Source organism: Bactrocera neohumeralis, chromosome 5 (genome assembly GCF_024586455.1).
Source record: "Bactrocera neohumeralis isolate Rockhampton chromosome 5, APGP_CSIRO_Bneo_wtdbg2-racon-allhic-juicebox.fasta_v2, whole genome shotgun sequence".
NCBI lineage: Eukaryota > Metazoa > Arthropoda > Insecta > Diptera > Tephritidae > Bactrocera > Bactrocera neohumeralis.
The window spans coordinates 72,767,599-72,794,815 of record NC_065922.1 but is presented as its reverse complement, the minus strand read 5'-3'; the positions used below and the strand labels follow the sequence as shown (position 1 = coordinate 72,794,815).

Genomic DNA, 27,217 nt, shown 5'->3' with positions numbered 1-27,217 from the left:
TAAAAACAGCAACCTCATTTCTATAACAAGATTTACCATATACATAATATGCAACAAATATGAAAATTTTCTGCCGAGGGAGAACCGAGTTAGTATAGGTCTAACATACAGATTTTTTAAAAATTTCGCAATTTACCGTGCGCGAAACTCGCTTAAGGAAGCAAACAGCGCACGATAATTGTAAAATGCTAAGTTCTCACAAAGCCGCACATAATAATTTCATATGATTAGCGTGATCTTGCTACATATGCACTTAACCTCAATTTTTTGATGTGCACATATGGCAACACTGGCAGACAGTTCCGCTTTCCCGAGTGCATAAGGCGTATAAAAGTCGCAACTTAGTGACCGAGCGAAAAAACAACAATAAAACTAAACGCGTTGTTGCAACAAAAACAACAAGCCTGGTAGCGTATAGGAAGTGCAACATACATGCCGCGGCCCAAGTGGGTCGTAGAGTGTGCTGCAAAGTCAAACGAAAAAGGGCATACGTTGGGTTCCAATGGAAAACAAAACAAAAAACTACAACAACAACAGTAACATTTGTATAAATGTATATATGAATATTATGTATGTAAGCGTGTGCGTGTAATGGCATGCGATCAGTCAAAAAACACAATAACAACTTGAAAAATGTTGATTGCTTCCCATGACTTGGCCGCGCGTTCGGCGATTGCTGCGGCAAGGCGGCGGGGCGGACGACCACCGCATGCTGTTGCATGCACCAGGCTGTGGTGCATTCCTGCGGCATTTTAATTTTATTTTTGCAGTTGTTTTTTTATGCCACTGCCACTACGATGATGACGTTATGGCAAAATGTAACTGGATGCGCGGCGTGTGCGCGCACACATACAAACGCACACGCACAGCAAATGCCAGCAACTTGGCTGCTCGAAAAGACACAGTCACTCAGGAATGCCACCGGTTGGTTAGCTATAACTGACTAACCGGACGCTGCATAGTTGGCCAAGTAGAAGAAGAAGAACAAGAAGAAAAAGAAGAGGCGAAACGCAAGACGGGGTAGAAGCGCGGTCAGCAGGCGCACTGACTGGTACTGGCCGCATGCCAATGCCAAAACCAAAACAACAACACTGAGAATATGATCGTATTGATACAGCGACAGCATTCCCAGACTAGACAACAACAGCAACAGTATGAAAATCAAGTTGAAAGCACAACAGCAACAACAAGCAGTTAGCGAGCATAGAAGCAGCTAAAATAGCCAACAACCAACAACAAGATTTAGACCAACAACCGCAACAACTAGTTGTTGCAGCGACGATGTGAATGGACTCGGCTGACGACCCGCGTCGCGACGTCGGCAGTGGTATGCGCTGTAACAACAAAACACTGCAAAAGTCAACAAGAAAAACAAAAAGAGGAGCGGAAAAGAAAACACAAAACAAAAACAAAAACAATAAAATACCAAATTGAACTTTTAAAGCTTTTCCATGGAATTTTGCGCAGACGCACAGGAAGCAAAAATAATAAATGTTGTGGCATACAAAAAGCAATAACAATAAGAACAAGAAAAACAACAACTGCAACTAATAATGTATTGCACCAATTTGACAACGGACACAGCAGCGGCAATTAATGCTGCGTTGCTGACAGAAAGTGGCACGCACACACTGGCATACTTATATATACATATATATGTACATAAGTGTAGGTATGCACTAAGCAATGACGGCCCGACTGTCTGCCTGCCTTTTGCCACATGCTTAATGAAAAAAGCGCCAAATAAACGCAGCAGCAGTTAAAAGCTGGCAAACAACAACAAAAACTACCAACCAAAATAATAATAATAAAATAAATTACTTCCAAGAAATTTGCGGTGATTTTTTAGACGGTTTAGCGCTGCAGTTAATTTATGTCTTAGCTGCATTTTTGCGAGGTTTTCAGCGCGGGTTTTCTTTGATCCACCATTTTGATTTTCGCTTAATCGAATTCAGGCTTAAAGCTTGTCGACTATTGTGGTGGCAATTAATTCGCATTTAACGGAGCTTTTTCCATGTTTGGTTGTTGTTTAAAAATGTTGAGAGAGAAGAGTTCTTTATAAATTTATAATTTCCTCCGAGTAGGTGCATAATATTTATGAATTTTCTGTTGAAAATATTTTGATAATATTGAAACAAATAGTTTTTATATTATTTTCTATCGAAAATATTTTAGTAATATTTTTAATAATAATTTTTATATATTTTTCTATCGAAAATATTTTAATTCTGTTTTAAAAAACAATTTTTATATTATTTTCTGTCGAAAATATTTTAATTATATTTTAAAAATTTTTAATAAATAATCAGGAATTTTTTGCTAAAAAAATTGTCGATATAAAATTAAAATTTCATAATTTAAAATTAAAAATTTGATTACATTTATGTATATTAAACAACTTAAACAAAAATTAAAAAGTTTTAATTGAAAAGATTTTTTTTAATTAAACTTTTTTTTCGGTAAAAAAATAATTTTTAAATTAATTAAAAAAAAATTTAATAATTCATTTTTTAATTAAAAATTTAATTGAAAATTTGAAATTTGTATACTAATTTTATTAAATTTATATTAAATAACTTAAACAAAAATTAAAAAGATTTTTTTTTAATTAAACTTTTATTTTTTTTTAATTTTTCGGTAAAAAAAAATAATTTTTAAATTAATTTTTTTTATTAATTATTTTTTAATTAAATTTTTTTTTGAAAAATTGAAATTTTTATATTAAAAATGTTCAAGTATTTCATTAAATAACTAAAATAAAAATTAAAAATTATTTAAAAAAACAATTTTAAATTAAAAAAAAAATATAATAAAATATTTTTAGTTTCAAGCTTCTTTTATTTTCATATACATATGTATGTATGTGTAATTATTTTAAGTTATAAAATTTAATTTTTAAATTACATAAATTTTTAAATTTAATTTTTTTTAATATTTTTTATTTAACATATTTTAAAATTTTTTTGCTTCATGCTGCATGCTCGAGTGGCAAGGAAGAATGAAAATTTGTTTTTGAAACGCATGGAATTAAACACTGTGCGCGTTTCAATGCGCGAATTTTCTATTTAAAAAATTTTGAATGAAAAATAAAAATTTCAAAATTGAGGATTAACAATATAATTGAAAATTTAAAAAAATTTAAACTAAAAGAATTTAATTAAATATTAAAAAAAAAATTTTTTAGTTGAAAAATTAAAAAAAAATAATTTTTAATTAAAAAAATATAAAAAATTAAAGTTTTAATTAATTAGTTTAAATTCTATTTAAACAAATTTTAATAAAAAATTAAAACTTCAAAGTATAGGGATTAAAAATTAAAAATTTAAAAAATTAAATAACAGTTAAAAAAATAATAAATTTTTATTTAAAAAATAAATTTATAATTTTTAATTAAATAAAAAAAATATTTTTTCAATCAATTTTTATTTAAATAATCAAAAAAAGAATGAAATTTTAATTAAATGTTTTTAATTTTATGTTTTTCTTTAAATTTAATTCTTATTTATTTTAAATTAAAAAGAAAATTAATTCCAATTTTTAATCCCAAAGTTAGATTTAAAAACTGATAAAATATAATTTTGAATTTAAAAATGCAAGTAAAAAATAAAAAATAATAAAAATGGAAAGATTTACATATTTGTAATTAAAATATTATAATTAAAAGTAATTAATTATAAATAAAACAAAAGGTGTTGAAATTTTCTTAAAAATAAACTTCACTTTTGCAAAGTTATGGAACATGAAGAACACCATGGTGAAATGACTTCAAAACCAAAACATTTTTTTTTTAATTTTTTCAATACTTTTTTTTTACTACATTTAGTATGTAAACTTGGGGTTAAACATTTTTTCAATTCGGTTTTTTAATTTAAAAAAAAAAATTTCGAATTGTAATAAAAAAATCCTTTAAAACTTTACATCCAAAATAAAAAATTTAAATATTTTTTTTTATTAAAATTTTTTTTTTACTTTTAATATTTAATATTTTTTTAATAATTCTTAAATAATTTTTATTGTTTTAAGTTTCTCATAGTTTTTATTTTTTTCTAATTATTTTTAATTTTTTTAATAATTTTTTTATTTTTAATTTTTATGTTTAAATGCTTTTATTTTGTTTAAGTTTTTACTATTTCTCAAAATTTTTGTATTATTATTTTTTTATTTAATTATTTTTTTTATTTAATTTTTTTTTTGTATTATTTCTAAATGATTTTTTAATTTAATTTATTTTTTATATTTTCTGAACTATTTTTTTATTTTAGTTTTATATTTTTGTATTATTTCTGGATGATTTTTATAACTTTTTTATTAATTTTTTATATTTTCTGAATTATTTTTTATATTTTCTAAATTTTTACTTATTGTTTCATTTAAATTCTTTTTTTTTATCTTTTTTAATTTAATTTTAATGCAAACACTTACATATACACACATGCTATACACATACAAATGCATGTGTTCACGCGTTGCACACTCCACTCTTATAAAAGATCATGCGGCACTTTGAACCGCATTTTCTGTTAAATTTTACATTTCTATGAAAAACGAAAAATAAACTTCAAAAATTTTCCGTTGTTTTCAAAATAGAAATTTATTATAGTTTTCAGCCAGTCAACAATTTCAAAAATTTCCCGTAGATATTTTTTTTAATATTATGCTGTGGATTTCGCAATAGTTTAGTTTTCTCGTTCCGCCTTCGTCGTCACACATTTCGTTTTAGTTTTCCGTCTTTTTGAAAAATCCAAATACCAAACTTTAACTAAACAAAATTTGTTTTCGAAAATTCGTGCAGTGAAAGGAGCCGCCAAACAAATTTCGCAAACGCTTTAACAAATATCCTGTTGGTACAAAAACAAAGACTCTTTCAGACACACTTGTCTGTGTGATTGGAGACGTGAGTGCGCCTGCGTATGTGCGTTTGGTATGCGTGTTGCGGTATTTAAGGCAAGCGTGTGCTGTGAGAAAGAAAATTTATTGTTGCTTTCAATTTTTTTTTACAAACTTTACATAATTTAAGACAAACTGACTTTCGTGCGAAATTTAACGGTGTTAATTTGAGTCGTCAGCCTAAAGCATTCAACGCAGGCAGCAATACTTCGGTAAAATTAAGCAAAAAATAAGTGAAGAAGCAAGCAATAGTTGGCAATATTTTGAGATAAAATTTTATTGGGAAAAACTGGATACGACCATGTTGAGGTATGTGTGTGTGTGCAAAACCGGGAATTTATGAATTCTGCAAGCGTGTATGAGTGTGGGTGTGGGTGCGCGCGTGTCATGCCACACCATAAACGTGTGGCAATCACCTTCTCTCATGCAATACTACAACGTTACGCTATCTATTGCTCATTTAGTAGTTTTATGTTTTTACGCCTTAGTGTATGCTTCAAAAATGTAATTAGCAAGCGAAAATATATGTACGCGCAATTGTTTTCACAAACAACGGTACATATACTGAGCTAGAATTTGTTAGTACGCGTCCAGTGCGTGAAATATTAAAGCGCTGTAGTGTAGCATACTTTTAGGTGCTAACTAGCACAAGCATACGTTTTTTGGCTTAATTGTCCATGTAGTTTAGTAAATATCATTAAAATTTAACAGATTGCCTACTCTTAGCTGTATTTTTTTTAATATGCAACAAAGTTGTAGGCGATGTTCAGCATACTTTTAGGCGCGAGACAGCAGAAACATACATTATCGCGTTTCTTTGGCTTAATTTTTGTTGTAGTTTAGGAAATATGTTATAATGCATTGGCAAAGGTTAAACATTGCCTACTTTTAGGCGCATTTTTGCAAGCATATACATAATTTTAGGCGCTAAACCGAACAAAACATGCTTTCGCGTGTTTCTTTAGCTTTATTGTTGCTGTAGTTTAGTAAATTTGTTTAAAAATATTGACAAATCTCTCATAATGTCTACTTCTAGGCGTACTTTTGGAAAAATTGAACAAATTATTGCGCAAAAAGAAATTAGTAATAATTATTGCCAACACTTTAGAGAATTAGACATTTTAGTACTCGCTTACACTCGTACTTTTCTATGCAGTTACACTTTGTATTGTATTTTCTTCTCATGCTACACATACATACATATGTACATACATACGCATTGTATTTTTTCTCGCTATATTTTGTCACACTTCCACAAGCTTACTTCACTTATGCGTTGCTGATGTTGTTGTTGTTGTTATTGCATTGTTGTTGTTGTTGTTTTATACTTCAACTTTTATCTCTTCTTTGTTCACAGTGTTTCGACATCGAAAATTCTTATTAGCGGCATACCGCTGCAAACGCGTTTCGAAGACATCGAACCGCTGCTAAAGCCATACGGCATCGTCAAACAGTGTGAGGCTGTGTCTAGTAAGGACCCCAATACTCAGACTGTACATATAACATTCGAAAATCCCGATCAGGCTCAAAGGTATTACATTATGCAATTTGTTTTCTTTTCTTCTCCTCATTTTATTATTTGCGATTTTTTGTTGTTGTTGTTGTTTATGTTTTTATGTCGCCTCAGTGTTTTTGTCACATTTATCATTCTTTAGCTGCACTTTGTTATTTAGATCTTTCAAATATGTATTTTTTAATTTAAATTTTTTATTTATTTATTTAATTTTTAATTTTTTTATATTCTTTCTTATTTAATTTTTTTTTTTGCCACGTGCATTTGCTTTCCTAACTCTTCGAAAAATGTAATACGAGTGTTGAAACGGAGCTTTGAATGTTGCAGTTAAAACTTCGAAATTTGGTTATTTTGGGTATTTTTAATCAAAATTTTGCAAATTCTTCGAGTTCGCGATCTTAAACCGAAACTTGGCCTCTTTGTAGGTTAAATCTACTAAGTTTATATGATCTTCGAAATTCGAAATTCGGTTATTTTGAGTATTTTTTTTTTTATTAAAATTCTACAAATATTTCGAGTGCGCGAATTTTGAAGCGAAGCCCTTGGCCTCTTTACAGGTTAAATCTACTAAGTTTATATGATCATCGAAATTCGAAATTTGGTTATTTCGGGTATTTTTTAATCAAAACTACAAATTTTTCAAGTTCGCTAATTTTGAACCGCAACTTGGTCTCTATAGGTTAAATCTACTAAGTTTATTTGATTTTCGAAATTCGAAATTTGGTTATTTTGAGTATTTTTTTTTATCAAAATTCTACAAATTTTTTGAGTGCGCAAATTTTGAAGTGAAACTTGGCCTTTTTATAGGTTAAATCTACTAAGTTTATATGATCTTCGAAATTCGAAATTTGTTTATTTTGGGTAATTTTTAATCAAAACTACAAATTCTTCGAGTTCGCGAATTTTGAACCGAAACTTGGCCTCTTTATAGGTTTCAAAATCTGCGTATTAGCAAAATCTAAAACATAACAGATAACTGCAAGGTTCCAGAGATTTGTTTTGAAAGTTTTGGATGCAAAAAAATCGTGTATACTATGAGGCGTAGAGCCTTAGTGCCTTTCGTCTTTCGAAACAAAATTCTACTCATTTTAAAAGTAAATTCTCAATCAAAACCTGTTCTCTTTACGAGTACCAAAATCTTCGTATTATCAAAATCCAGAACATGTTTCAGGAACTTGAGAGATCAAACGAATCAAAACTCTACTTATTTTCGGTGTTGGCAAAATTTCAAATGAATCGTGTACTCTTTTTTGGAGACTTTTGTCAAGTGATGGGTTCTACAAACTGCCTAATATTAAAAACTGAAACATATTTCAGGAACTAAAACCCTTACAGAGCCTTGAACTCTTACGAGAGATTTGATTTGAAAGTAGAGAAGCTGAAAATAGAGTTCAAGTGCTCTTCGTTGTTCCAGTACTTTCTAAATTGTAATATTACATACATGTTCTCATTATATGTCAGCAAAAAATGTGCAAGTCTACAAAAAACTAAACCAACTTTTCATTTTCTTTCGTTAATTGCAGAGCTGCTGGCGGATTGAACGGTGTCGAATTCGAGGGCAACAAATTGCACGCCGAGCCATTGGACAAAAACCAACGTCGCACCAATCGTAATCAGCGCAATCCATATCCCGGTATGCCAGGACCCGGACGTCAAGCTGATTTTCCGCTGCGCATTCTTGTGCAAAGTGAAATGGTCGGCGCCATTATTGGCCGTCAAGGTATCACCATACGCACGATCACACAACAAAGCCATGCACGTGTCGATGTGCATCGAAAGGAGAATGTCGGCTCGCTGGAGAAGGCGATCACCATTTATGGTAATCCGGAAAATTGCACGAACGCGTGCAAACGCATTTTGGAAGTGATGCAACAGGAAGCCATCTCAACGAATAAAGGGTGAGTAATGGCATAAATAAGAGAACGGGTCGGTCGAGCTTCGCTATGAACTTTGAAAATAAAATTTGTCTAACCTCTTTTCTTCTCTCTCTCTCTCTTTCACGCTAACTCTCCAACTAACAGTGACATATGCTTGAAGATTTTGGCTCATAACAATCTGATCGGTCGCATTATTGGTAAAAACGGTAATACGATCAAACGTATTATGCAAGACACGGATACGAAGATCACTGTCAGCTCGATAAACGATATCAATAGCTTCAATTTGGAACGTATCATTACGGTTAAGGGCCTAATCGATAATATGTCACGTGCCGAAGCGCAAATTAGTTCCAAACTACGTCAAAGCTACGAGAACGATTTGCAAGCTATGGCGCCACAAAGCCTAATGTTCCCTGGCCTTCATCCGATGGCCATGATGTCGACACCCGGCAATGGTATGGTATTCAACCCAAGCATGCCATATCAATCGTGTCCGGGTTTCCCGATGTCCAAGACACCGGCTAGTGTGGTACCGCCTGTCTTCCCCAACGATATGCAGGAGACCACATACCTCTACATACCGAACAATGCGGTGGGCGCGATTATCGGCACCAAAGGCTCATACATACGCAGTGTCATGCGTTTCTCCAATGCCTCGCTCAAGATCGCACCAATCGACAACGATAAACCGGCCGAGCAGCAAACCGAACGCAAAGTGACGATCGTCGGCACACCCGAAGGCCAATGGAAGGCACAATACATGATTTTCGAGAAGATGCGGGAAGAGGGGTTCATGTGCGGCACCGAAGATGTACGACTAACAGTCGAAATTATGGTGGCAAGCTCACAGGTGCGTACCAACAACAAACAACAAACAATATATATGAATAATGCATTTTTATGATCACTACAGGTCGGTCGGATAATCGGCAAGGGCGGACAGAATGTGCGCGACTTGCAACGCGTTACTGGCAGCGTTATCAAGCTACCAGAGCATGCGGTGGCGCCAGCATCGGGTGGTGATGAGGAGACTCCCGTCCACATAATCGGGCAATTCTACAGCGTACAGGTGAGCGCAGGCAAAATAAAAAAAAAACAATGCAAATGTTGTTGCTATTTACGAAATTAATTGCAAACAAATTGTGTGTATTTGTTATTTTTTCAGTCGGCACAGCGACGCATACGCGCCATGATGATGTCGACAAATCCGCCACCGGTGACCAAAAAACAGAAAGCCGCCAAGGAGCAAACCGCCGCCGCCGCCGCTGCAGCAGCTGCTGCCGCTGCCGGCAGTGGGACCCAGCAGCTGCAGCAGCAGCAAGTAACACAACAGCAGCAGCAACAACATCAACTGCAACAGCAGCCGCAACAACAACAACAACAACAGCAGCAGCAGTCGCCGCCGCAGCAACAACAACAGCCACCTGCGTCAAGTCAGTAAGCCAAGTAGTAAAAACACAAAAACAAATAAAAATTATAAATGCGTTTCAAACGTTTTGTTGAAACTACTTATTACATATTTTTTTTATTTTTATTATTATTATTATTATTTTTTTATTAAATTAAATGCAGAGAAATGTGTATGATGATGATGTATTTAGGTTTTCTAATATACTATTAACATAATTTTTAAATATATATTGCTTTTTTAAACAACAACAACAACGCTGCCAAGTCAACGTTGTGGCTGTTAATATATAACATTATTGCTGAGTATATGCTGATGACAGAAGTGATGATGATGATGAACACAAATACAGTAATGACGATTGTGGTCATGCAAAAGAGCACAGCAAGAGAGGTAAATTTCGATAGGAGCAGCAGAAAAAGCAAACTAAAATATTAAATAATTGCAACAAAACCTAAAACAACAACAAAAAATATGTAAGCAACAACAAAAAAATATATAAACAAAATTTGAAGTCCGGTAAACAACAAAAACCAACTTGAATTGATGTAAAAAATGCAAAATACACAACACACTGAAAAAAATATTGAGCAACACTAACAGCAAATAAACAAAACAAAAACAACAACACATTTGTTCGCTTTTATAGCTAAATGAAAGCACGCAGCGTCGCTATTTATAAAAACAAAAAAATAAACAATTTTGCAAAATAGCCAAATTGCATAATAAAAGTTGAGTGTGAACTCCACATAAGCACCCGAACGGGTAACATCAAAAATTGAAAAAAATTAGGCCCAAATGTCAGTTGAAATGTCAGCAGAAACACACATTTGCAGTATTGAAAAAATTATAAAAAAAGGCAGTCATAACCAAAATTCAAATACAAAATTTGTACGTGCAGACACAGTCAAAGCAGCTGAAGTACAACAACACTGAAAAAAATTAAGTGCGATAAACAGAAAATGGGCAACGTCAACGCTGCATATGATAAGTAGTGCAAAAAGAACCATAGTGGATGCAAAATTGCAGGAAACAAACAGAAAATTGTGAGAATAAAGCAAAACTCGATGAATTTGCAGGTAAAAACACAAAAATATAACCGGTAGCATTACAGCATATATAAAAATAAAGAAATAACTTTGAAAGGGTTTAAATAATTTTTGGAAAGCAAAAATATTTCAACTGCAAAAAGAAAGAAAAATCACAGGCATTTAAAAATATTAAAAATAAAAACAAAACAAAAAAATGCTTTTCACAATTTTTTTTCAAAATTGTTTTCAAAAATATGTACATGCATATGTACATACTACATAAAATATCAAAATAAAAAAAAATATTAAAATATTTTTTTCAACATTTTTTCCAAATTTGTTTTCAAAAATTGTACATATTTTATATGCAAACACACGATCAACACGTACTAAAATATAAAAACAAAAAAAACAAAAACAAAAAAGTCCAATTTCCATTTTTTCCCTCAAATTTCTTTTTTCTCAATTTTTTTTTTCAAAAATAATTATATGCAAACACATACTAAAATATAAAAGTAAAAAAAAAAAATATTTTTTGACATACAATTTTTTTAATGATTTCAAAAACATACGAAAACACGCGTTCTGTTTATCTAATATATAAAAATAAAACACAATTAAAATTAAAACAACAAAACAAAATTAATTTTCGAAAAAAAGTTTCCAAAATTTTCAACTTATTTGACTTAAGTGACAAGATAACACATTAAAAACAAAATTAAAAGCTATTATAATATTGTGCAACGTGTGGCAAGAACGTAAAAAAATAAAAATCAGAAATCATTCGACGATAACCGTTATAAATGCGCTATTAACGCAAACTAAATTGAGCAAACTTCAAAAATCAAACCGCAATAACTGTTCTAAACTAAATAACGAAAAATATACGGTTTCACAAAAAAATATACAAAAATAAAAAATTTTATAAAATTTATGTGAAAGTGAGAAGAAATCACTTGCAGAAAATAGTGACAGAATAATGCTTAAACTCAAATAATACTTGCTTAAGCATATGCAGTGTACGTTGTGGCATAAAATCGTTAAAAAAAAATAGTTTTTAACAAAAATTTGGCAAGACTTAAAAAAAAACAATAATGCAAGCAATTAATTATTGCAAAAAGTATAATAACAAATTATTATTTTTGCACGCAACGGAAATAAATCCGACGTATTAAAGCAGGAAATAATTTAGACACATTAAAAATTAAATATTTCAGCTAAATATATTTTGGTAAAATTGCAAGAATTTGTGTGAAAAAATTAGCAAAAACTGGCAATTAAAAACTCAGTTGCTTGCACAAGCGAAATTTTCTTTAAAGCCGTGGCAAAAATAAAAAATCAATATAGAAGTAAGCGTGCTAATGCAAAATTAAGCAGACTACATAGAAATTGCAGGCGCGTGTGGCAGTGAATATTTTTTTTTTCAAAAACACATTAAAATTAAATTTAATTAAAAAAAAAAAAACAAATATAATAATAAATAATATAATTAATTTTGATATTTTTTATTTGCATAACAACTTTCAAAAATAAAAGTTTTGCAAAAATTTTGGTTTAAAAAAATAATAAAAATAAAATTTAATTTCATAAACTAAAAATAAACAAAATTACAAAAAAATAATATTAATTTTACAATATATTTTTTTTATTTACATAACAACTTACAAAAAATAAAAGATTTGTAAAATTTGCAAAAATTTTAGTTAAAAAAATATATATAAATATAATTTCATTACAAAAAAACAAAATTACAAAAATTCAAATTAATTTAATAATATATTCGTTTTTATCTGCATAACAACTACCAAAATTAAAAGATTTGCAAAAATTTTGTTTTATTTTTATAAAAACTTACAGAAATTAAAAATTTTTCAAGTGTAGTATTTCAATTTATTTACTGCAAAATTACTACGCATGCGCTGCCACACTTTTTTTACCGTCACACTTAATATTTTATTAGTAAACTAACTTTACTACAAAAAAAAAAAACTTTAATCCGTCATAATTTTGAGCGACACGCGAAAAATCAGCGAACAAAGCGCAAATGTGTTCCTACAAAATTTAGTGGTAAAACAAAAACATAAAAAAATCGGCAAAGTAAGCAGTAAAATTGCTGTAACTTTGTGTTGCTAGCGTCAGCCTAGTAATATTACACTAACTCAACCGAAAGTAACTACTTGAACAACTAGTTCCATTGAAAAAGTTTCTACATATTTAAATGTTTTTGCGTCTAGTGAGAAATGTTAATTGCGTTTGCCTTGAAACGGTGCTGAAATGTTTTAATTTCATACAGACTAGTATGAGAAATGTTGTTTAATATGAGTATAATAATTAAAGTAAAGTAAATAATTTCCACGTAAATTTTTAATTAATTTTATATATACACATACATATATTGTTTGTTTTTGTTTTCCTTTTTTTTAATGCAATTGACAGTTACAATAAATACGCTACGCTAATTGCTTACCTAAAACACAGTTAGAGCGCTGAAATGAGAAAAATATAATAATAATTAATTAATTAATAAAAATAATAGTTTAGAATTATATTAATTTTGTTAAATGTTAAATATGTTTTCCGCATTGCCTTAAGCATTTTTTTATATTCACTATTCAAATAGTTTCAGCATTATTTACAATATAAATAATTATATATTATAGATACATACACACATGCATATAACTGTCATATGAAAAGTAACTGTAAAATATAGTATACGCTGTAGCAAGTGGTGGCAATTAGACGTTAAAAAGTAGCAGCAAGAAAATAGTTAAACCAAACAAGACACTTACTTACACTTAGTAAATTTATTAATGAGCAGCAAACAATCAAACAAACAAAACAATCAACTTGCATGCCAACAAGCCAATAGTTTAATGTGAAAAATAAGGTTTTGTTTTTGTAAACCATAGCAGAAATATAATAGATTTTGCAAAGCAAAAACAAAAACAAAATAAAAAAAAATATTTTTTACCGCAATTTTTACTAGTAACTACAGTAGTGTGCAGACAATAGCCCGAGTTAATGCAAAATGAAGTACCCTATAATAGTCCTTTAACTACCTAAATAGCCAAGCTGAACTTATTGTATTTTTTTTTCTTAAATAAATATATAACAATAGCATATACATACTTACATTTAGGCATAAATAGTTTATTAAACAAATGTATAAACAAAATAGCGCCGTCTAAAGACACATTTACATACAATCACACATATTTGTACATACATACAATAAATACATATATGTACATACATAGCCACAATTTTACATACATACAGGCAAGCATAAAACCCATAGTGTATGAAATAAACAAAAACAAAAAATACAAAAAAAATTAAATAAAAATAATTTATTGCAAGTTTGCTAAACATATTTAATAAATATACCAATACAATAGCGTACAGCAGCAAATTACTATATTTAATTACTTGAAACTACACAATAACAATATTTTAACGAAATATATTTTCTATTGTTGTAATCGTTTACTACATAATATTAGCATATGCAGTACATAAATACAAAAAATATAAACAAAAAATTAAACTAAATAATTGATTACTGTTATTCAGTGTAGCTAATGCATTAATTACTTTTTAAGTACAAATAGTTTCGAATTTTTTGCTATGAAAAATTTAGTTAACCAACGGTAATTGAAACTATTTGCATGCGGGGGTTAATATTTTGCAAAAAAAAAAACTTTTTACGTTTTTAAAAAATATTAATTTATAAAAAAAAAATTGACAAAAGCTTGCAATGAATCGTTAAAAAGGAATAACTAATTTTTTCTTTGTTTTACCAATTTATATTAATAACAATTTATAACAAACAGAAAAACATGCTGGCAATACGCTAAAACAACTTTTTTCGGCAAAAAATTTCAAAATTTTTCAAACAAAAAAATACGGAATTTGCATTGGTGCTAACGGTTGCGTTGATAGGAAGGAAAAAAATAAAAAAAAATCTAAAAAAATAGCTATTCAAACCATTTATTGTGTCACTAGCATTATTACAGCACGACAATTCAATTTGTTAACGATTTCCACATATTATTATTTTTTTATTTTTTAAAATTTATTGCCATATTATTATTTTTCAATAGTCGTATAGCGTAAACTGAAATGCAAAACAACGTGTCATCAAAAAAAATCGAAAATCGCCGACAGCTATAATAACCAATATATAACCAAAACACAAATTTTATTTCAATATGAGTGGTTCTATTATAACGTTTTTCTTTCGTCTGTAATCTAATGAAATGTGATGTTACGTTATTTTGCATGACAATATGTACTATTGTAAAATTTCAAGCTTCCGCTCTCAGATATAACCAATACATAACCAACATATAACCAAAAGATAACCAACATATAACCAATACATAACCAAAAGATAACCAACTTATAACCGTTTTGTAACCAAAACCCAATTTTTCTTTCAATGTGAGTGGTTTCATTATATCATCTTTCCTGCGCCTGTAAGCTTATGAAAAGTGATGTTACGTTATTTTGCATTTTAAGTGACGATATACATACATATATTGCAGACTTTCTGGATATTTCCCGTGCAATTTTTAAACAAATTCCATGTTTTTTCTTTTTTTATTATGTTAATTTTCCTGCCACAGCAACCAACGCCAAGCGAAATTCGTAGAAAAACAATGATAAAACCTTTCGGCTAAACGCATAAACAAAAATCTCAAAATTATCGATAAAAATGAAAACATTACAGCAAATTTCAGGCAAATTTTGCGAAAAAATATTAAAATTGCAAGCATATTTAGCGATAAAAATAACATTACAAAAAATTGCTGGCAACAAGAAATTACTACTAATTTTATTTTCTAATAAAAGGGTGTTTTCGAAAACAAAAAATTGTAAGAACTAAAAATGCTGCAAAAGTGTTGTTGTAAAAGCAAAAGATATTAATGTTGAATAAAAACGAAAAAAGGGATGATTGAATTAACGTAAATAATTACCTCAATATAAGTGCATTATCTTCTTATTATAAAGGAAAATAAAAGTAAAAATAAAATTAATAAAATTTAAAATACCACGAAAACTCAATATAACAAGAACAAAACTAAATAAAAATTAATAATAAAAAAAAACAGTTTAGAACTCCAACACAAATTATGCGAAGTAAAAACTTGAGAAAGTAATAAAAAAAAATAACAGAAAAAACCGTTATCAAACGTAATTGATGAAATGAAAACAGTTGTATAACAGAAAAAAAACCGTTATCAGGCATAATTGATGAAATGAAAACAGTTATATACAGACATTTAGTGTATATAAACATTGTCTGCTAAGGAATGCGCCAAATTGGACAACAACAAAATTTAAATCTAAAAAATGCATATACATAAAAACCAACAACAAACAGCATATTATAAAAAAATAAAAACCGGAAATACACTGAACGACTTTAAAGTTATCGTTAAAAGTTTAGCAACTGCAAAGCGAAATCAAACGCATAGTTAATAACGGTAAATAATTTACTGTCTACAATTATTATAAACAAGTTATCGGCAACTTAACAACAAATGCGCATATCAATCAAATTTAAACGCATGAAATTTAAGCAAAAAATTGCAAGCATACAAGAATACAACAAAAAAGTGTCGATCACAAACAGCGCAAGTCACAAATAGCCAGGACATAGAACAAAGCATAATGTGAAAAGAAAACCACACAATCGTTGCTTAAACGATAAATGTCAAAATATGAAAAAAATAGGCGACACAAACACAGAACCAATGTAAAGAGCGGTGAAACGGCGCTGTAGCGAAATTGCAATGAAAAGAGCGGGCGAGCGTTACTCAAAGAAGTGGCGGCCAAGTTAAATGCGCAGCAAAAATTACGTGAAATAGAGAGAAATTGTTAGTGTAAAGGTATGAAAAGCAACCAAAATCACAAATACACTTTTTTTTCAGCTGACATTTTACGCGCGTGCAAATTTTCAGTCGCTGTCGCTGAAACAGCTGATTTTTTGAAACGCGCGCTTTGCTCTTTGCATTAGCATAACTCGTTGGCGGCATGTGGCATTTCGCATTGTGCCGAAATGCAACGCTGTTTTGCGCATTTGATAACAACCTGTCGCTGCAGCATGCGTTTCACTGTTATTTACGCAAAAGAAGCCATTTACCCGCTTCACAACCAATTCAAAGAACAGAGCAAACAAAAAAACAAAATACAAAAATCGAATATACCAAAAAACAAAAAGTTCTAATACTAAAGATTTTTAAAGTTTGAAGCATGAGAATTGAGGAAAATATATTTTCGCGTGAAGTAAGAAATCAACTTATTTTTACTAATATATTACTGTTCTATGGGTAGAGCGATTGCAAGCTAACGCGTGCAAACGCGGTGAGCAAGCGAAACTAAAAACAAAAAGAAATGCAACAAGCGTGTATGTAGTGAAACAACAATAAAAACAACAACAAACAATGTTGCATCATGACTACGCCAATTTCGCGAGATTCAAATTGAATAGAGTGTGTATATAATATTTTGTAGGTATAACTTTTATATATATATTTTTAAAAAATATATATTTATAAAATTTACGATAAATATATAAGATTTTGTTGAAATTGTTTTTTTCTCGCTCATTATAACTAAGAAACCAAAAAAAAACATGCATACATACATACTTACAAGAACAAAACGAATGAGCTGAGAAATTTGAGTAAATTGAAACTAAACTGTTTTTATGCGGAAAATGTACGGGTAATATTTATATTGTAGGCTATATTTTCTTTAATATATTATATATATTAAGAAAAAACTGAATTAGGCAGCGAGTTCAAGGAAGAGCAAGTCAAAGCGTGGGCAAAGTTTGCACAAAACTACAAAAAGCATTTCAACCGAAAAACAACTAAATTTGCGAAAAAACTTTACATTAAAACAAAAAAATATGAAAAATACTGCATATAAAATTAATAACTAACAAATAGCTAGGCGCTATGTCAAAAAGAAAACTAAAAAACAAAAATCAGCTGTTTAGCTGTAAAACGTTTAAACGTCAACGACATGCGCGCCTATGACCAACCAACAGTGACAACAAACCCAGCTAGTAACGCCAACAAAAACATGCCCGACACGATTTTGTCCAAACTTTACGACTGCGTTAGAGTTAAAAAAAAGTATGTAAGGCAAAGTTTTACAAATATTTGCATTTCGAAAAACAAATTTAAAAAATACTGCGCAGATTTCCTAGAAATCGAAAGCACATTTTACAAACTTATACGAGTATACAAAGTAACTTTGGTGTATAAAAAAAAAGAAAATCATACAAATATTTCGAAAACATTTTTTTCGAAAGGCAACTTATAGATATTATTACAAAAAAAATTAAAGAAAAGGAAAGTTATGTTGTGAGAGCGTAAAGCGCACGTACATATTAAATTATGAAATAAAAATTAATAATAATACTACGTAGTACGCGTTTGCTGGCATTTATAGGTGGTGAAACCAAGATTTATTTATTAGTATTTAGAGGCTATATTTATATCGTTTTTCTGCAAAGAGCGGAGCGTGGTAATGGCAAAATGTATGAAGAATTTCAAAAAAACTGCACAGTAAGCTAAAATGTATACAAAACTAAAACTGCTTTTTATGAAAAACTATTTTTTTTTTTGAAATTTAGAAAAAAAAAAACTTTCTATGCACTAATAAGTGATAAATATTGACAAAAAGTATTTTTTAAGCAACAACACTTTTTTCACTTTCACACTTTTCAATATGCAAAACACAAAGATCTATGCTTTAAATATGTTCCCAGCTTAAGCTTTGAACGTGTGGAGAACAAGTTGTGCATGCCAACGTAATATTTGACAGTTTGCGCAAACTGTTGGTTTGACTGAAAAAATGCAGTGAGACATAAAGTTGTATTGTGAAAAGTGTTTTTATAAAAGCAGCAAGCTGACGATTGTTTAAAATTGTTATTTAGCGGTTGTGAGCGGTGCCAAGTACTGATAAATGTAAGTTTGCTGAAATTTGTTGAAAATTTTCGTTGATTTAAAAGATGTTAAAAATTTTAATTATTTCTACAAAAAAATAAAATTTCTATACAATTCATGAAAAATTTGAAGCATTCTATATGCTATTTAAAATAAATATTCTAAATAGTAAAGACTAAATTTTAATTACACTATAATATTAATTGAAAATGTTTGTCTTACAAAATTAATATTTTTATTTGCAACAAAATTTCACTTGCATTATTTTATTATTTATGCGCACAGCTCTTGAAAAAATAACATTTTTTTGTTTGCTTCACACAACTTTTGCCGTTAACTGCCACATATTACAATTCAAACAGCGCAATCAGCTGTTTGCTGACAGCTTTCGTTTTTATTGTCATTTTAATGACAGTTTTAAACACTTTTTGCACAATTTGTTTGCGATAGGCAACGTTATTCTCTTACGCATAGTTTTTTATGTAATTTCAACAGCCAAATATTTGAATATAAGCATTTTTTCGCTCACTTAACGCCATCATGCAGAGTCGTGTAGAATTTTATGAATTTTCAATTATAGAAACGTACAAAAACGAGTACAAAATATAATTATTTAAAAACAATACGAAATTTGAATTTTTTCTAAATGAAAAAAAAAAAACTATATATAATAACAGTTAGTTTATAGTAAGTAGGAAAGCAGAAAGCGTATACACTTTTTAGTATATTTGGTTGATATAAAACAGTACATACATATAACTGTACTTGTTAAGCAAGTTGAATGCAAATAATGAAAAACGTATCAATATAGCAACAACAAACAAAAGTCAGACATTCACTGCATAAATACTAATAAAAATTTTAAAGCAAGAGGAAATTAAGGAAACCAGCCTAGAAACGCAAAGCATAAAAACAAGCAGGACAGCAAAGAGTATGTGACAGTTAAGAAAATATTCGAAAACCGCAAACACACAGAAACGCTAAAGAAATTTATATCTATGAGGTAGAACAAACCCATGTAAGGCCCAACCTGACAAAACGATAATTACCAAGACAGCAGCGACAGTAATGCAACTGTACCGAAATTGACAAAACAGCACTTGCTGCTTTTTGAGAGCGTTGAGCGCAATGTAGACAATGTTTCAGGCGTTGCGTTAAAGAACGATTTGAACAAAAAACTCTTAGCAAATAAAAGCAGCAAGTAAAAACACACGCCCAAAAAACATATAAAAAATATACATACAGCGTATAAAGAAAGTAAAAATAAATTTAAAATAACAAATATTAAATAAAGAGTAAACCAATAAAGGCAAAACTGCGACTAAACTGTAAATGCATATTTACAGGTTTGGTTTTACAAAAATAATTTGTAAACAAAACATAAAAAAACAACTAAAACAAACGTGTTTTCTACACTGCCCAAATCAGGAAATTTTTATTATTTTGAAAATTAAAAATACATAAATGATTGCATTTCAAAGATAAAAGCTTACTAAAACGAGAAAAGTTGCTAAAAACAATTAAACAAACAAAAAAATAGAAAAATACAATAAATGTTTTGATGTAAGAACACTTATAAAACACTTATATGCTGTAACAACAGATTTGAAATAAGCAAAATAAAACATAATGCATGCAAAAAATGAAAAATATTAATTAAACAAAATTAATTTTAAACCTAAATGTTTAGCTAATAAGTTTAAAAGCATACAAAACGCATATAACTTAAACAAAAACATAAGAATTAACACAACAACTCTGTTAACACCGAGGTAGTAGTAAATAAAAACGAAGCAACACAAAACAATAATATAAATAACAATAATAAAATATCAAAAAAAAAAAATATATGAAAAGCATAATTGAGATAAAATGAAAAGTAAAGTCAGGAAACAGCAGTAAGTTATGTAACAACAACACATTTATACAAAAATCATGAGAACTTAAAATTATGTAAAAATATATTTACAGTTTTGGTTTGAAATAAGTACTAAGCACAGCATAATAATAGAGCTGGCAGCAAAAATAAAATTTAAATTGCAAACAGTAAGTAACAGAAAGTAAAATAAAATCAACAAAACTGCTTAAAATAACACAAAACGTAATTTTGTCAAATTTGCAAACAAAAAACAAAAGTAAATAAATTATAAAAAATAATTGAACAAAAAGCAAATATCAAAACATTTAACAGTTTACAAATAGCAGCAGTTAAATTTCATAGCAACCAAGGAAAAACCGAAATTAAGCGTTTTACAACTCTAAACACAGTGTAATTTACAGCATATTTGTGTTGTAAACGCGTCATAATGCATTACAATTAGAGACAGCTGGAAAAAATATAACGGCAAATTGTATTTAGCGCTTTAAAAATTTCTTTTTCACATTTTGCAATAAACGAAATGCTGCGCGTAAAAATATACATATGTATATGTACTACATTTAAGCTACAATATAAAAACTAAAGAAAAACAAAACAATTAAACACTGTAGCAACATGTTGCAAGAGTATCATATACCAACCAAAAACAAAAAAAAAATACAACAGCTACACATACAAACATAAGGTGGCGTAAATCTTTTCTTAACATTATATGCGCTAAAATTTTAATTATTGTATTTTTGTCAATTGTAATGTATGCACATAAATACTAACAAAACCTACACATAGTTGGCTACATTTTGCAAACATCCATATTTTTTGCGATTTTTTTTTTAATTTTATTTTGCTTATTATTTTTTATGAATTGTAATAGCCACGTAATGCATGAAAATGCGTGTAAAATGTTGGCGCGCCAATTGCCTGGAGACTGAACTACATTTTATTTAATTGACGCTGACAATATTTTGCACATACATTCATGCACACATCAAACCACAAAAAAATTACATATACAGTTAAATACATACAAAAACAAAATATATAATATATATACTATATACATATTACCACATACTATATAAATGTAATAATTAAACAAAATAATAATTTTACATAATAAAATAATTATATATAAAAGCAAGCGCATACAAGAAAAACAAAAAAAAAAATAAAATAATAATATTAAATTAGTGTTATGAATATAAAAAACAGACATATTTAAATATGTTTATACAAATTCTCCTATATTTTGTATGTTTACTTTAATAATTAAATATTACGTAATTAAAACATAGAAATTATATACAAATAAAAGGAAAATTAAATATTTTTTTCTATAACTTGACATCTATACTAAACATACATATATAAAAAAGCGCATTTTTTAATAATAATTTGCTATTTAATTAAAAAGGCATAAAGTCAGCAGAAAAGCCAGAAAAATTGTCAAAAAAAAAAGTTAAAGCAAATAGTGTTGATTAACAAGAAGCAGCAAGTAACGGTATTTTGTCAAAAGCAAACAACTATGAAAAACAACTGTTAAACAACAATTTCAAAAACTGTCAATGTAAAGTTTAGTTGTTGCAAATAACACTATTGGCTAAAAATTAAAATAAAAAAATAATAATCAACCGAAACATACGATTGTCAACGATTTTTATAATTCGCATGTTTACTTCTTTAACGTAAACACTATATATATTTGTTCTGATTTAATATTTTATAACAAAACGTATTTTGCATTTACAAATAACGTTCAAACCAACAAAAAAAATATACAAAAATAATAAATAGCTATAATATTGTAAACCCTTTATGTATATTAAAAACAAAAAACACAAAAACAACATAGTTATGGAAAAAATATTAATATGCAAAGATATGTATGTAACTATATAAAGAAGCATTGCAACTATAATGAAAGTAATAATAGTTAAAGCAGTGGGTGGAAGTGGAGCTGGTTAAAATCAAAACTCATAAGTAATGTTGTACAAATTGCACATGCATACATACATACACACACATTTGTGTTCGTGGGCAACGCGCATGCGTTCGTATATTCGTGTATTTACATTAGCTTGCAAGAGTTTGCAACGTATACGAACAACTGGCGTTTGTCGCTGCAACTTGGCATGCGTGCCTTGTTAAAGTTTCGGTTTTACGCAACTCCACCGGCGCGTTGTACGGCGACGTAGCGCCGGCTAACGGTTTCTCTGTGTGATAGTAGTTTATAATTAAAGCCGTTTGCGGGTGTGCGCATGCGTACAACGCGCTGCATTAATTTTAATTGAAAATATATCAAGTTTATATAATATTATGTTTATATATATTTTTTTTTAAATAATAAATAAAACTTATTTACTATATACTTTACTTACTATTATAAAATAAATATTACCAAGTTTTTTTTTTTAATTTACTTATCCGAAGCATAAGCATCCATGATAACTTATGTATGAAATAAAATATTTGGTTTTTCATTTGTATTTATAAACAATACTTGCGCATTTTCTTTTCTTCATAAAAAAATTAGCTATATTTTACTTTTTATTAATATTAAGTGTTTGCTTTTTCAAATTGTGTTTTATTTTTTTTTAACAAAACTACGAAATACAAAAAATGTAGCGTAAACAATTTAATATATATTTCTTATTGCTCTAAAATGTTTTTTATTGTTTTGTGCGAAAATTATTTGTGAGTCGGAAAAGTTAAAATTATTAAGCAACGTACAATGTAATTGAAAGTAAAGTAGTTGTAAATTGTATTAAATGCAATTGTAGTGGGGGACTAAAATGTATGATTATGAAAAGAATTAATATATTATGATTATTATTTTTATTTTTTATGAAGATTATAATACAAAAGAAACGTTGAAAACTAAATTTACGCTAATTAAGTAATGCTATTTAAATGCAAAAATATTAAAAAAAAATACAAAAAAATCGTAAAACACAAAAAACTACAGAATTAAAAGATTTGTTTTTGTGTAAAAATCTTATATATTTTTTGTGGCTAAAAAAAATATAAGAAAAAAACGAAAAACTATGACTTTTTATTTTAATATTTATTTCAATTTTTGCATTGAATACTGATTTTTTATGAAGGCAAGTATTATTTATTTACTATTGCATTTTTTATTGGATTTAATTGGACAAGTATTATTTTTGTTTGCAAAAGTAAAGGAATTTATGTTTATTGCTGTGCACACATACGTACTTTTATTATTATTTAATTAATTTCACTTACACACACTTTTACATAAACCTTTTTTTATTTGGCAAACAATAATTTCGATCAAAACAAATAATAGCAGCAGTGCAACCGCCGTATTACAATATTTCTGTAAACCGAACAGTTAACAACAACAGTTTGCATCAGCAGCCATTTTGGTTATGAAAAACGCGTTGTAATGCACACGCGAAATGTACAATTTGCAGAAAAATGAAATTAATAAGGTTTTAATCATCCACTGCATTGTTTGTATGCAATAAACGCAGCAAATACACTCACTTGTATTCCTTTATGCAGCTACAATTACAGCACACATTACACAATTTACACTTTAAGCTACGTATTAACTGATATCGCGTTGCTGATAAACACAACAGCACTATAATTGAAAACATTTGCACACATTTCAGTTATTATTATTTTGAATATACAATACGTTTATTTCAGTTATTTCCGGACAAACACGACTTTTTGACACAACAACCACTTCTAACAACTGCAGCACAGAATTTAAATGTCAGTGATGTCATGCCAAACAATAGTATTGATGACATGCTGTTATCGATAAACATATTAGCAACAGTTGGTACTCGTTAACCAAATAGAGAATAAACAAAACAAATAGCGAAAAATAATAGAAAACTATTATAATAAAGCATGATATAAGCATAAATAGAAATAAGAAAACAAATTAAAATTAAAAGTAAAAAGTGAAAAGTGAAAAGTTTTCTGTTTATCAAAAAAATTCTAAAAAGGAGAAGAAATGAAAGAAATGCAAAAAATATATACATATAAAAAACAAATTGAACAGAAATACGCTAAATAATATAAATGTGTGTAACGTCGAAAAACATAATATAGACTTTTAAAAAAAGTAAATGAGAATGAAATAAATTAACTACCTCAAGGTCATATGTATTAAATAAAATTGATATAGTAAAACAAAGAATTATACAGTGGATAACTATTTATGGAAAAACGAAAACAAAACAAAAATACTAATACTATATAAAATATTAAAGGTACACCTAAACCAAACAAACCCAACAATAAATGTCTTTGAGCTGCATTTATAGTGTTATTTACATGAAACTATATACATATACAAAAGAAACAACTACATTTATATGTATGTATTTGACAAATATTTATGTCAAAAGGCCCCAATATATACTTACATATATGCAATAAAAATTTATAAAAATTGAGAAAAAAATATATTTCATGTATTTATTTCGTTTGCGCTAAATGTAATAAGAAGTATAACATTAAGTTGCTATTGAAACAAAAATAACTAAATTTTTACTTTGTATTCCTATTAGCTATTATGTAGTAGAAAACGCAGCTAGTTTCAAAATATATACACGGGCAAACTTAACTCCATCCAAATTTGCCAGTTCTACGAGGCAGCAACAAGAAACTAACTATGCAGTAAAAATTGCTAAACAATAAAATTACTGAAACATACTGAAGATAAACTATAAAATTTCTACGTCCAAATACATACATACATGCGTGCGAACTAATTTTGAACTATCGTATTAGTAAAAAACTACATATTCATATGTACAATATGTGCACATAGATCCTTTAAAAAACAGCCAAATCGAAAAAATGTTTATAATTACACTGTTCTCACAAAAAAGCAGACAAATTCGTAGTATCACAATACTTAAATAATAGAAAAACGCTATTAGAAACTCATAAACAACTCAATAACTGTGGAATCGAAACTGTATTTTACATATAGTAAAAATATAGCTGTATTTCAAAGCATGCACGAACCGCTAGCAAGAAGTTTAAAATAGCAAAACAAAATAGCCAAATCTATAGCAAAATAAAAATAAATACCACGCATATATAAAAAAAAGATAAAATATTTAAAAATAATTTGCAGGTGTCAACGAAGCAACTGAAACGCCAATACAGCAGATTTAATAAACAATATATAACAATAAAAATCAAATAAAGTAAAAGTACTTACTAAAATGCCAAACTGTACTGAATCATTCATATACAAATGTATTAACTATTAACAAACAACAAAATATTATTGCATATTTAGTCAACTATACTGAAGATAAACTAGCCGCATATTCACTAAATCATATGTCTCCCGTGAAAATCAAACAATATTAATGAAAACATAGCAAAAAAAAGTCCTACATACATACATACATTTATAGTAACTAAACACATATTCAAAACATACCAAGCAGCATAACATTCTTAAAAAAATTAAAAATTATCATTACACGTATTATGGCTCATTGTTTTTCAGCAAAGCGCAATAACAAAATTAAAGGTGTCATTAACAATTGTTAAAAACATAGCAAAGATCTTAATTGTAATTAGATTTTGTGTCTAAATGTCTGCAGCAAAACTATATTAACCACAATATGAGCATATATTTAAAAACACTTACAGCATTGCGAGCAAAAACTACTTGTATGTTTACAAAGGAACAGTAAAATATATGTATGGAAATTGTATTGTATTTGCAAAAATTTATTTAATAAAGTACATAAGAAAATTACACACACGCGTCTTTTATTTGAAAATGATTTGTGTTGTGGCATGACTCTAATGCCGACACTGTGATTTCACTTTCAGTACACACACACCCTTCATAAATTGCAAAACGCCATTATATGCACTCACCTGTTATCCCTAGCGCAGCACTAACAACATGTAACTGTAAAAATTGCAGGTTATAACACGATTTGCGCCGAGGACACTTGCATGAGTTTGCACTTTTATGTTACAAATCAACGCATTGTAGTTGTACACATGCACACTTTATTTACAAACACTTGCACACACTTTTGTTAATATTATTTTGTATAAGCAATACGTTTAAATATGCTATTTCCCGGAAAACACTTTCGACACATAAAACGCTTCCACAAAATTCAAACGACAGTGATGGTGGTTAGGGTAAGCACACTGAAAATTCGATTGATTGCTGTTATCGATTATGAGAATTTAAGTAAATGGTGCTTTATACGTATTTATTTAAAAACAAATATTAATGTTTATATTTATATTATAAATTAAGCAAATTCTTTAATTTAATGCTATATATTACTATATATTTATGTACATAGATAACTTATTGTGTTTTTATAAAATAAAAAATTGTTTATGCTATTTCAAAGTTTAAAGGAAGGAATGGGTAGGTTTTAGTTAACTTTTCAGTTAGTTTTAAGTTACACGCACTTATATTTATATTTAAACTTGTTATTTTAAAAAAGTATTATGGATATCCGGTAGCTTATCGAAAAACAGCAAGCAGGAAATGGCTTCTCCAAACACAGAGTTGCATTTAAACACAATAGAAACATTTTAATATTCCTTTTTAAAGTAAAATAATAAATAAATTTTTGCAGTTATCACAATAGTTATAAAAACGTTGGTTTAT

At 28.7% G+C, this 27,217-nt stretch overlaps 1 protein-coding gene and 1 long non-coding RNA gene across 9 annotated transcripts in view; one reads left to right on the top strand and one right to left on the bottom strand.

Annotated features, from left to right (window-relative positions):
• The window catches only part of LOC126760422 (insulin-like growth factor 2 mRNA-binding protein 1), a 46,100-nt gene extending 36,305 nt beyond the window's left edge, over window positions 1-9,795 (top strand). For 5 of the 8 annotated variants that reach the window (XM_050476033.1, XM_050476038.1, XM_050476037.1 and 2 more), the window contains 5 exons: window positions 6,245-6,418; window positions 7,924-8,298; window positions 8,422-9,130; window positions 9,194-9,349; window positions 9,446-9,795. In XM_050476033.1, the coding sequence (XP_050331990.1) occupies window positions 6,245-6,418; window positions 7,924-8,298; window positions 8,422-9,130; window positions 9,194-9,349; window positions 9,446-9,721 (1,690 nt within the window). In that variant the 3' untranslated portion in view covers window positions 9,722-9,795. Of the gene's footprint in view, window positions 1-4,580; window positions 5,197-6,244; window positions 6,419-7,923; window positions 8,299-8,421; window positions 9,131-9,193; window positions 9,350-9,445 lie in introns of those variants that run through there. The other 3 variants (XM_050476040.1, XM_050476039.1, XM_050476042.1) reach the window with 3 other exon arrangements.
• Window positions 1-26,745, bottom strand: part of LOC126760423 (uncharacterized) — a 132,932-nt gene extending 106,187 nt beyond the window's left edge. The window contains exons 1-2 of the long non-coding RNA XR_007667198.1: window positions 26,458-26,745; window positions 13,187-13,205 (exon numbers count right to left, since the gene is read on the bottom strand). This is a non-coding gene — a long non-coding RNA (uncharacterized LOC126760423). The remainder of the gene's footprint in view (window positions 1-13,186; window positions 13,206-26,457) is intronic.
• Between the last annotated feature and the right edge of the window lie 472 nt (window positions 26,746-27,217).